Source organism: Cetorhinus maximus, chromosome 2, assembly GCF_964194155.1.
Source record: "Cetorhinus maximus chromosome 2, sCetMax3.hap1.1, whole genome shotgun sequence".
NCBI classification, from domain to species: domain Eukaryota; kingdom Metazoa; phylum Chordata; class Chondrichthyes; order Lamniformes; family Cetorhinidae; genus Cetorhinus; species Cetorhinus maximus.
In genome coordinates, this window is record NC_135880.1 from 64569207 (window position 1) to 64581551 (window position 12345).

At 46.8% G+C, this 12345-nt stretch overlaps 1 protein-coding gene across 8 annotated transcripts in view; it reads left to right on the forward strand.

Moving 5' to 3' along the window:
* The window catches only part of cast (calpastatin), a 247581-nt gene that overhangs the window by 31229 nt on the left and 204007 nt on the right, over positions 1 to 12345 (forward strand). For all 8 annotated transcript variants that reach the window (XM_078565537.1, XM_078565609.1, XM_078565567.1 and 5 more), the window contains one exon: positions 2827 to 2895. In XM_078565537.1, coding sequence (XP_078421663.1) covers positions 2827 to 2895 — 69 coding nt within the window. The remainder of the gene's footprint in view (positions 1 to 2826; positions 2896 to 12345) is intronic.

Below are 12345 nucleotides of genomic sequence, written 5' to 3' on the forward strand. Positions count from 1 at the left end.
GCTCTCAGCACCGATCCCTGCGATACCCCACTAGTCACTGCCTGCCATTTGGAAAAAGAACCATTTATTCCTACTCTTTATTTCCTGTCTGCCAGCCAGTTTTCTATCCATCTCAATACACTACCCCTAATCCCATGCGCTTTAATTTTACACGCTAATCTCTTATGTGGGACTTGGTCTAAAGCCTTCTGAAAGTCCAAATGCACCACATCCACTGGCTCCCCCTCATCAACTCTACTAGTTACATCCTCAAAATTCCAGTAGAATTGTCAAGCATGATTTCCCTTTCATAAATCCATGCTGACTCTGTCCGATTCTACCACTGTTTTCCAAGTGCTCAGTATGATGTGAGAATTTTTTTATTGGCACTTCAGCCTTACATTGTTCATGTTTTTAAGAAGTTTGCCTGGGATGGGAAGAAACTTTAGAAACTAAACTTCCCCCTGTATTCAGTGGACTTGCAATGCTCTGAGCAAAAGAATACTTTAACTACTGCCAATCGATGTACGTCAGAATTATAAAAGGTGTGACCTCGATTCACTAGCATTTCCCTATTTTTAAAAACCTTTACACCTCCTTACTAAACTTACTGTTGTTAGCATGCTTGAAATATTGCCATGTAGCTCCTTGGTTCCTAAATGATTCCAAGAAGCTGTACTATATTTAACAGGAGTGTTTTATTTGCAATATAAACACTGCTTGCTGCTTCATAGCTTTTAGAATGGCCTCTCCATTATCTACTAGATTCAGGTCTGGAGTGTGACGCAAAACTCATGTGGGTCACACTTGGAGTTGATCACTATCCAGGATACCATCCCTCATTCATAAGGTCAGTAGTGGGGATGTTCACTGATTGCAGCGTTCAGCTCCATTTTTAACTCTTCACACAATGAAATAGTCTGTGTAGTCTGCTTGCAGCCGATGTTGACATTCCGGCTTGGGCTGATAAGTGGCGATTAACATTTGTGCCAACCTGCCCACGTGGTGGTAAGCACTGAGATTTGGTTCAGCATGCTTCATGGAGCATCTATGCTAAACTTGCAACATCCAATGTGTCCAGAGGAAAGCCAGAAATGATAAACTGCAGAATTTCCTGTAAGCACCAATGTCGATAGCCTGGTCTTTCAGTTCTGCAGACGTTCTTGCCGATCCCACATTGGACTCTTTGCAGCTTTCACATACTAAAATAATGAAGGGTTCACTACCAACATTTATGCCACACAGTGCCAGGCAATGACCATCTCCAACAAAGGGAATTAACCACCTCCCCTTGATTTTCAACTGCATTACCATCATTGAATCCCCCATTATCAACATCCTGGAAAGTGGGGTTGCCAGGGGGTGGGGGGGTGGTTGTGGTGAGGGGATGCTGTTGGGTGGGGCCATTTGACCAGAACCTGAGCTGGTCCAACCATGTCAACACTGTAGCTACAAGGGTAGGCCAGAGGCTGAAATTCTATGGTGAGTAACTCACCTCCTGACTCCCCTAAGCCTGTCCATCATCTACAAGGCACAAGCCAGGAGTGTGATGGAATGCTCTCCACTTGCCTGGATGAGTTGCAGCCCTCACAACACTCAAGAAGCTGGACACCATACAGGACAAAGCAGCTCACTTGATCGACACCCATTTACCACCTTAAACATTCACTCCTTCAATCACTGATGCACAGTGACAGCAGTGTGTACCATCTACAAGATGCACTGCAGCAATTCACCAACCTTCGACAGCACCTTCCAAACCCACCTAGAAGAACAAAGGCTATAGATGCATGGGAACACCACCACCTGCAAGTCCTCACGCCATCCTGACTTGGAACTGTTCCTTCATTGTTGCTGGATCATAGGCCTGAACCTCCTGGTCAATGTGTGGGGGTTAGGGTAGACACGTAAAATGACGCACGGTGACGTCGGGCGCACGTCATTCCGATCTTCAGTTCAGCGGGTGCGCACCATAGTTGGCTGCGCGCCCACCGAACTGTCAAAGGCCTATTATGGCCATTAATAAGCTAATTAAGCTGGTTGTCAGGGCTGCCTGTCCAACCTTAAGGTTGGCGGGCAGGTGAAGAGCCCAGGCAGCCTTCGCATTTATCATGAAACCTCATCCACGGGTGGGCTGAGGTTTCATGAAGGCTTTATAAATTGAATAAAAATTTTTAATTAAAATTCATTGACATGCCCTAGCTCATGTGACATTGTCACATGAGGGGACATGTCAGGATAATTTTTTCTTTCTTTATTTCAGTTCAGAATAATCAAGCCTCAGGGAGGTTTCTGCGCTCTTTTGTGCGCATGTGTGCGAAAGAGTGCAGGCCCTGACTCTCCCTCCTCCCCCTGCCTGCACAGGGAGCACTCAGCGCATCCAGGTGCACGTCATGCTGGGCGGGCCTTAAGTGGCCTGCTCACGTAAAATGGCGACGCACAGCCAATCGCGGGTGGCGATCAGCTGCGCCCCTGCCCGCTACCGCTCAGCCCCCACGACGGGGAGAAAATTCTCCTCATAACCTTGGATATCCCCAACAACACAGGGTGTACCTACACCACGTGGGCTGCAGCAGCTCAAGAAGGTGACTCATCAACACCTTCTCAAGGGGCAACTAGGGATGGGCAGTAACTGCTGACCTAGCCAGCAGTGCTTACACCCAATGAATAAATGAAGAAATGAAAATACTCTGCAACTAACTTGCGTTGCTTTTTATATTTTATGTGCCTTGCATTTCTAAATATATATTCAGTTGTAAGTAAAATGTTTCTCGTGGACATGAATTAATCTACCTGGAAATGGTTTAAATAACTAAATTTCCATTTTGTTTGTATTTTGTTAAACAGGGAGGAAAGAAGTCTGATTCAGCTAAATCATCAAAGCAAGGAGCCAGCATGAGTGCTCAAGCATCAGAGGTACAAAAAATAATAAACTTGTTGAATTTACAGCAAAGCAATAGGAGGTGAAGGCAGAAATTTTGGGCAGGATTTTTGCCAATCAGGTGGATGGTCTGACATTGGCCAGCCTGCATGGGCGGCTGGCAGGACTTGCTTCTCAAATTTACGGGCAACAGCCAATTAAGTGGTGGCCTCCTGGAATGCCATCCTGTTCAGGATGATGGCCCAATCACTGGGCTGGCAGCTCAGGAGTCTCAGCAGCACCATCAGAAGCGCTGAGGCCGGCTGGAGACTTGCTGAACTCAGCACACAGGCAGGGAAAAATATTTTTTTAAAAATTGAATGGCCCATTGCTGGAGGGCGAACGAGCCCAGGGAAATTCATGGGGCTGTGGAGGGGGCTGCCTTCCCTGCCCATGGCCACCTCTTTGATTTACAAAAACAAAATCCCCCATCCCCGACCTAACTGATGGGCCTTCCCATGCAACGGGGGTTGGCGGGGGGGGGGTCCATCAGCAAAATGCCGACAGCCTTGTAATATGGCCCTTAATAGGGCCTTTTACATATTTGCTGCTGCTCTTCTACCTGCCATCAGTACACTGGGAGGCTTGTGCTGCTTGTAAGCCAACAGTGGACAATTGGCTGAAATGAATTATGGGTAATTCAGCATAATTGTGTGAATTCAGAATTTTGGCTCTATGTCAGGAAACATTTACCAACTCAGTTAGCAAAGTTTGGAAGTCTACTTACTGAAAAGACTTGGCATCCTTTAGTCATGGTGCTGGATTATTTTAGCATCCATGGTTGTCAGCCTTTTCGTAACTGATAGCTGGGATGGTGTGAATGCACTTGTACATGTTATTTTACATTTCAGGTATATTTTATAAGATGTACGTACCCATTTAAAGTTGTGAACAAAAAAGTTGGACTTCCCTGACTAGTTCTTGGGGAAAAGTAGCTGGATGTTCTCTGTAGCAGTAAATATTGTGCTGTTATAAAACTGAAGCTTCCAATAAGAATATATCTAAGTGTGATACGTAATATATGTAAAGGAGGTTTCTGCCTCAAATAGCTGCTTTCTCAGAAGAAGTTGAACCATTGACTGTTTTGAGTGCACCACTTAAAACCCAGGAAATAGGTCTTAAGTTATGTAACCGGGGTTGGGCGGGGTGAGGTGAGGTTTTGTCAACAGTGTGCTGTTCCCAACACCACATTTGCTCTCTTGCTTTTTCCTGTTTCCCATGTGGCTACAAATAAAATTGAAAGTGCTGGTGATGTACACGGGAGACATGTGCGATCACGCGGTGGAGATGCTTTCCAGTTGTGAAACCCGCTGTCAGCTGACAATGCAGCAGGTACTACTTCCTCCTTTTCTCTTCCCATGCCGAGTGCTGCATGAGGCAGACAAAGCAGGTGCTTATGTGTGTTTTCATAGCTAGCCTGTTGCCAGAGGCTGTTGCTTGAAGGGCACCATTCTGCATCAAGCAAGGCTGACCAGGAGCCTCTCCCACTCTAACCACCTGCCATAGGTGTATTGGAATGATTTACAGGTTGATAATCAACCTATTTGGCCATGTTATGAATGCACCTTCCACGGCCATCAAATTCTCAAGTGGGACTTGAACCCAGAGCTTCTGGCCCAGAGGTAAGACGCTACCCATGCAGCCGGTACAGATGGGCTGTAAAAGAGCCTCCTTGTCAAACAGGGGAGGCTCTGCATCATGGCCACAACTTTCCTGCCAACTCCATAGCCATTAACATAAGATTTGAGAGCATACAAGTGGCACAGGTGTTTTTCAAAATTGAATTACACTTGTAAATATTTCACATTACATTGATTTCACTTTATTCATGTGTACATCCCGCTGCCAGGATTTTCTGGTGCCACCAAAAGCCAATGGACTTTCGGCTGGCTCTCCAAGTTTTCTGTTCCTGCCTGTGACAGGTCCCGCTGTTGGGGGCGGGACCTAGAAATATCAGCCATTATTTGTTGAGACCAACTCTGTCAGAGAGCTAAATCAACTGGCATGCCTCATGGTTGGCACAGATTGGATGGTTACAGGGGAGTTGGGGACATTTCCTTTTATTGTGGAAGAAATAAGGTGGTGTTTTTGCATTCACTCTTTATTGAATATTCATGTCAGTATCCAGTATTGTACTTGCCACTCTGTGGGACGTGGCTGTAACTTGCAGGTTCAGCTGGCCTTCCCTTCTATGCATTGTAAAGAACATTGTTTGAGATCACTCTCAGTGGGGATAATTGAAATGTTGCCTGAAATGAGCCCTTCAAGGACTCTGCCAAGTAGCACTCTGAGATGGACACACATTTGGACAGCACTGACACATGCCCTTTAGACCTCTCCTTTTCTTAATTTAACTGACTGATTGACTGTTCCCACCACACCCAGGATGCCACTTCACCCCTTCATGCCCTCAAACTCCCCCTCTGTCATTCCCTGGATCCCTCCTCCATGCACCCCCCTATGCCCTTGAACCCATTCCAAACATACCTGCCCTTTCTGGCTCCTAGCTTTCATGCAAGCTGCCATGCACCCCTCCCCTGTGCTGTAGAGTTGAACAAGGAAAACCGCTGACCTTACACACAACTGCACAAAGGTGATTGGTGCACACCACATTTAAACAAATGTGAACTGGTTGCCACGATATCCTCGTGCACTGCTGCCTTTGTCTTGAAGGTAGGATGTAATTTTTTTAATAAAGTTTTATACTAACGAGTATTCATTGCATGCAAATGTATTACAAGTATGAACCTGCCACAGGGTGACATCAGGCTTGAAATGCTGTGGACTTTATCTCTGCATCTCAACCTGCCATTGGAAAATCTAAATTTCGCATCCCGCCTAACTAAGTCATCCTGCACGCCACGTTTCCCATTCTTGCGGGCTCTATAAAAATCCCCCTCTCCCTTGAGTTATGCTGGAGCACACCCAGTTCTTTCATGTGTATTACCAGTCATAAGGATATCACATGCTTCATCCATCTCATTCAGTTTGTAATAGCTGTTCTAAATAATTTATATGTATAAGCAGTTTGCAGAAGCGTGAAAACAAACAAATACAACTTGAGCACATCTAGGCTGACGTTTCAATGTGCTAACAAGCAGATAGAAAAGATCCCATAGCAGAATTCAAAAACGAACAAGTTCTGCCGAGGGGCCATGAAGGCTCGAGGCGTTGACTGATTTCTTCTCCGCCGATGCTGCCGGACTTGCTGAGTTTTTCCAGGTAATTCTGTTTTTGTTTTGATTTGGATTTCCAGCATCCGCAGTAGCTTTTAGCTTTTTGTTTTTATAGAAAGTTATCCTGTTTCCTGGTCAGCATTTAGCCCTCAACCAACATTACTAAAACAGGCTATCCTGCCATTTACCTCATTGTTTGTGGGATCTTGTGGTGTGGAAAATTGCTGCCATGTTTCCACATACACAACAGTAACTACACTTCAGTAAATGCTTCATTGGCTGCAAAGTGCTTCAGGAGGTGTGAAACTCATGGAAGACACTTTTATAGATGTAAGTTTCCTTTCTTTCCCTGTATAGTATTAACAAATCTACAAACATTGATAAGTGCTAAATCACCCTTTTTCAAGCTACAGACTTTCTTTAGTACCAGCAAGACCCACTGTTCAACTTTACTTGAATTTTTGGAGTGGCACAGTCATTTGTATTGTGTTTTTATGATGATGTAAAAGCACCGATCACTCACAAGGGTTCATATTGTGGGTTCATTTATTTAGACTAGACACATGAGAACAGCTATACAAAGGTAGAAAGCTTGAAGACATCAGCAGCAGAGCTGTGTGTGTGTTCTGCTCACAAGCCAAAGTGAAACTGAGACTGGATCACATGACACACTTCCCTTCTAGTGATGACGTGCAGTTATCCCTTAAAGATATTTTACAACAACTTGCATTAACAGATTCTTATTGGTTGCTTTGACAGGTGAATGAATTTGTCAGGTGTGTTTTCACAGGTAGAAGGCCCAAATGAGTATAGTTCCACATGCCAGAGTGGGCACTAGCAACCATGCAAGGACTTGGGGGAAGTAAACAGCAACCAAATAATGGACTTAAACATTTTTTTCCTTTTAATGTAAAAACAGTTCTACAAAAAAAAAAATCAGTAAGCAATGGAATGATGGCCTGTAACATTCCTCCACTCCCCACATCTTCATCCCCCACCTATGACTTTCGTATGTAACCCTCAGCTCAAACTGTGATATTATTTGGAAATCGTATTTAAGTTGGTGTTACACAGGAATAAGTAAAGCATTCCTTCAGGAAATTCCATGGGAAGCTAATGAGAATGCCCGTTGTCAGGAAGCCAAAAAACACAAATTGTGAACTAGTTTTGCGACTATCATCTAAAGTACACAGTAATTATAAACACATAATCTGATTTGAATGTAATTTAAAATGAGTCGTTTAGTAGTTGTGATTCAAACAAAGGAAAGCATTGCATATCTGACCAGCTTTGTATGTGACTCTCCACCTGGAATTAATGGGTGAAACATTTTGGACTGGGGAGTACAAAGTTGGAAAAGCCTGGGCACAATCTCCCTCTTAGCATCTTTGATTTTAAGAAAGCAACTGAAATCTATCTTGGATCTGGATTATTGCAGCTTTTGAAAGATGCAGGCAAAGCCCAACAGAACAATAACCTTTTGTTTTCTGGTACAGTATCTTAATTCCACTTAACATTTCCATTCAATGTTATGGTCTGAGGGGGAAAAAGGAAATTCTCAAATATTTATAGAATGTTTTCCGGAAATACCTATTAAAACTAACCTGATACCCAATTGCTGTAGTACATTAATATTCTGTGAATATTTCAGGTACCCACAACTTGCATTTATATAGTGCCTATTTAATGCAGGCAAACATCTTAAGATGGAGCATAATCAGGCAAAAATTGATACTAAGTCAAAGAAGTCGGTATTAAGAGTGGTATCTAAAAGCTTTGTCAAAAAAATAGATTTTAATGATGTAATGAAATACCCCAAGATGCTTCACAGGAACATTATAAAACAAAATATGACTCGAGCCACCCAAAGAGATATTAAGTCAGATGACTAAAAGCTTGTCAAAGAGATGGGTTTAAGGGTGCCTTAAAGGAGGAAAGCAAGGTAGGGAGGCAGAGAGATGTAGGGAGGGAATTCCAGAGTTTAGGGCCTAGGCAACTGAAGGCAAAGCCATCAACAGTCGAGCGATTAAAATCAGGAATGCTTGAGAGGCCAGAATTAAGATGAGAGCAGACACCTCACAATGGCAAACACAAGGCCACAGTAGAGGGCTTCTAGTGGGCAGGCCAGTCCGGAGGGTAGGCCAGCGGGACAGGCCAGGCCAGAGGATAGGGCGAGGTGCCAGTGTGCCCCTCGTTTTTTGGATGACTGCCTTGCTGCCCTCCTCAAGCATGGCAGGAGGTGCTGGTCCCCCAGGACGGGAGGAGGAGACCTCCCCACATGACGAAACGTGCCTGGGAGGAGGTGGTGAGCTCCTGTGACGTGGTGCGGCACACCTGGATCCAGTGTCGCAAGCGCTTCAACGATTTGTTGCGCTCTGGCAGGGTGAGTACCATATTGGCATTGGGCATTTAACCCACCAGCTCGGCTTCCCTCCTGCGCGCCCCCCCCCAAAATTCCGAGTGTAGTGACTGCATTGATTGCCAGGTATTTATGCCCAGCAGTGAGGTCAGCATTGTTCTCCCAACAGCTATCGCAGTGCTGAATGCTAAATGATTTAACTTTGCCAAATGGCTTGACCATTGGTTATGGGAGGATGAATGCATAATGATCAAAGGGACAGGGCTGCACTTTATCATTGTCTCCACGCTAAGTGATCCACTGCCCTTGTTCTTCCTTTCAGCATCATCGGAGCAGGGCCGGGAGGAGGAGCAGCAGAGGCCCCTTCTCACACCTGAGGGGCCTGAAGTCTCACCAGCATCACTATTTCTGCGAGGCAGGCACCTGTGCAGATACTAGCACCTCGGTGGGAATTTGAACAATAGCTAGTGTCCCGGGGCATATTGGTGAGTGCACTTCACACTCGCTGGAGGAGCTGGCAGAGACAGAGAGTGCCCATGGAGCCAGCAGTTGGAGGACTGCAGGGAACCGGGCACATGCTCAGTCGGTGCCTGATGATGTGCCTCTGGAGTCATCCACAATGCAGGAAATGCGGCCAGGTATGCTGGAGCATCTGGGGAGATACATGAGGCTTTGCTTGGCTTGGTCTCTGTGGTGGAGGAGTCTATGTGGACACTCGCCAAAACAATGAGCCACATGTCCAAGCGCCATGCGTCCTCCCTGGAGAGACCAGCGACTCTTGTGGAGAGCCTCCTCCAGGAGACCCATTAGGGCTTCCTGAGGATGCGCTCGGACCAGCAAGCCCTCACATCAGCATTGACCTCAGATGGTCAGTGTCAGTGTGGGAGATGGTCTGGGCATCAAGTTCCCCAGCTCGGTGCCCATCCATCCATGGTGAGCAGGGAGGTCCGAAGCGACCTCACATCGGCTCAGCAGCTGCCTGTCGTCTCTGTGGGCACCTCTCAGGGCGCTTCGGATGAGGACGACAGCTGCTCTGCCCCTCGCCCAGTGACCATTGCATCCGGTCAGGCTGCGATGACTGGGGAGATGTCAGCTGTGGATGTCCCTCCCAGGTGGGGCCAGCACAGGCTCCATGGGCCAGAGGACAACCGCCAAGGTCATCGAGGCCAACAGGAAGGCAGAGTCAGCAGGCTGTCTCAGATGCCACTCCAAGCGATGGGGCAACACCAAGAGGTAGCAGCCGGAAACGAAAGCATAAGGCACCTTAGGCACAACACAGGTTTTTCACTGGTGGCTTTTTGTTGGCCCGCAATGAGGCCCTTATGATTTTATTTGATTTGTAACGTTTGTTATTTTTTTTGTAATAAGCTGCTTTGTTTCACACATTAAATTCAGATATGTCACCATGGCTGAGGGTGCCTCTTCTACATGTATATGGTTTCCAAAACTGTAATGAGTGCTTTTTTGGACATTCAGCTTTATTAACAAGACCCTTAGTTACTGTTGCTAACCTGGCAGATTTTACACGTAGGTGCCGAGTGTCGAGCCAACAGCCCAGGCTTGTCCTGGAGGTCCATCTGTTGTGTGCTAGCAGAAGGTTCGTTGGATTAAGGCTTCCCGGGTGTCCCTGCCTCCCTGGAGTGTGCCAGGGTCAGCGTCTATCCCCTCAGCATTTCCCTGTGCGTGCTCATCCTCGGACTCACTGCTGAACTCATCGTGTGCAGCTGCAGCCACTGCGTCGATGTCTTCATCGTCCACTGTGTTCCCCCCCTTTCCAGTGCAAGATTGTGGAGAGCGCAGCATGTAATCACTATCAGCGACACACGATCTGAGGGGTACTGGAGTGTGCCCTCTGAGCGGCCCAGGCATTGGAAGCGCATCTTGAGAAGACCGATGGCTCTCTCCACCACAGCCCTTGTGGAGGTGTGGCTCCTATTGTAGCGCTGCTCAGCTTCCGTTCTTGGATGGTGGAGAGACGTCATGAGCCACCTTCTGAGGGGATAACCCTCGTCACCCAGCAGCCATCCATCAAGCCAGGCCGGAGCACTGAAGAGCCCCGGCACCTGGGAGTGTCTGAGGATGTAGGCGTTGTGGGAGCTGCCAGGGTACCTTGCACAGACTTGTAGAATCAGCATCCTGTGATCACACACTATCTGCACGTTCATGGAGTGGAAGCCCTTCCTGTTGACGAAGGCACCGGGCTCACCTGCTGGCGCCTTGATGGCCACATGTGTGCAGCCTATTGCACCCTGGATGCGGGGGAAGCCAGCAATGGCCGTGAAGCCTCTGGCTCATTGTGTCTGGCTTGCCTGGTCCCAACGGTAGTGGATGAAGGTTAATGCAGGCCTGAATCTGTGACCTGCTTGACACAAGTGTGGACAGCTGATTGGGAGACACCGCAAAGATCACCCACTGAGCCCTGGAAAGAGCCAGAGGCATAGAAATTGAGGGCAGCTGTGACCTTTAGAGCTACTGGCATGGGGTGTCCACCCAAACAGTAAGGGGAGATCTCAGGCCCAATCATCTGACAGATATAGTTGACTGTCTCCCTTGAGAGACAGAGCCTCCATTGGCACTGCACCTCAGACATATTGAGGTAGCTGCTTCGCCACCTGTATACCCTGGCAGCAGGATAGTGACGTCTTATGCGGCCCCTTCCACCTTGGTCCACCTCTTGGCCCTGCGCCCCTTGTGCTTGCGCCTGTCCTCCCAAAGGTGGCTCCCCGGAGGCTGAATGTGCACTCCTGGCCTCCTCCCCCTTCTAGCCCTCCCTTCCTCTTCAGAGAAGCTGCCTCCAGTGGACAGTTCAGCTCCCATTCCCAGGCTAAGGGAAGGCTTCCTGAAAGCTGCAGGCCCAGAAAAGATTACTCACTGTAGTGTGCTGACCTGAAGGTTAAGCGTCCAGAAAAAGCAGCTGGTATGCGTTCTGAAGTACTGTAGATCACACAGGCAAGTTTGTAAAATGTTCAAAAATAATACTTGACTGTGCATATTCACAGTCCCTACTGAGCCTTCTTATCCTGCCTGTGGTTGAGGTTAATACAAATGCCTTGTACCCGTCTACCCGTTGTGTCTGTGCGCCAACCCGAAGATTGCACGGGAGGCGAAAAATCGGGGTCGATTGAACACTTAAGGGCCTTAAGGAGCTCGTTAATTAATGGCAGATGCTTGTCCGACGTCACCACGCGCGAATGTGCGGGGCCCACCCCTGCACGACAACAGGAAAATTCTGCTCTCTCTTTCTCTCTCCACAGATGCTATTAGACCTGCTGAGATTTTCCAGCATTTGCTGTTTTTGTTTCAGATTTCCAGTATCCGCAGTGTTTTGCTTTTATCTTTCTGAAATTTGCTCATCCATTGCTTGAGTGAGGAAAATTTTGTATTATGGCTCCCACCACCCCCTCTCTACGCAAAAAGGTTGGATAAGCCTGACCTAGAGGCTAGCCAGCATGATTTTTGGAGGAAAAGATCAAGCCTCACAAATCTCCTTGCTATTTTAAAGATATTACAGATAGGATAGCGGTTTTTATTTGGATTTTCTGAAGGCTTTTGATAACTTTCTGGGTGAAAGACTTAACTAAATTCTAAACCACGGTGCTGCAGATTTAGTATAGAATTAGATCCAAAGTTAATTTTAAAAATAGGGATGTGAATGATGTCAGAACAAGGTGTTATGACCATATGAAGAGGGGTGAAATGACCCCCCTATTCTCCCACTCCAGGCCTGACCGTAACAGGGTTTTTAGTGAATTTAGAGAGGATGCACTTTGCCAGATCTGTAAGAGTCCCACTAGTTATGCTTTTAGGTTATGAAGAATTAGTCAGACAGGTTTTCTTAGGTTAAACAAAGAACACAATAAGTTTATTGAAACTACTTCCCGAACTTAAAAAAAGCGAGGTAAATCGCAACC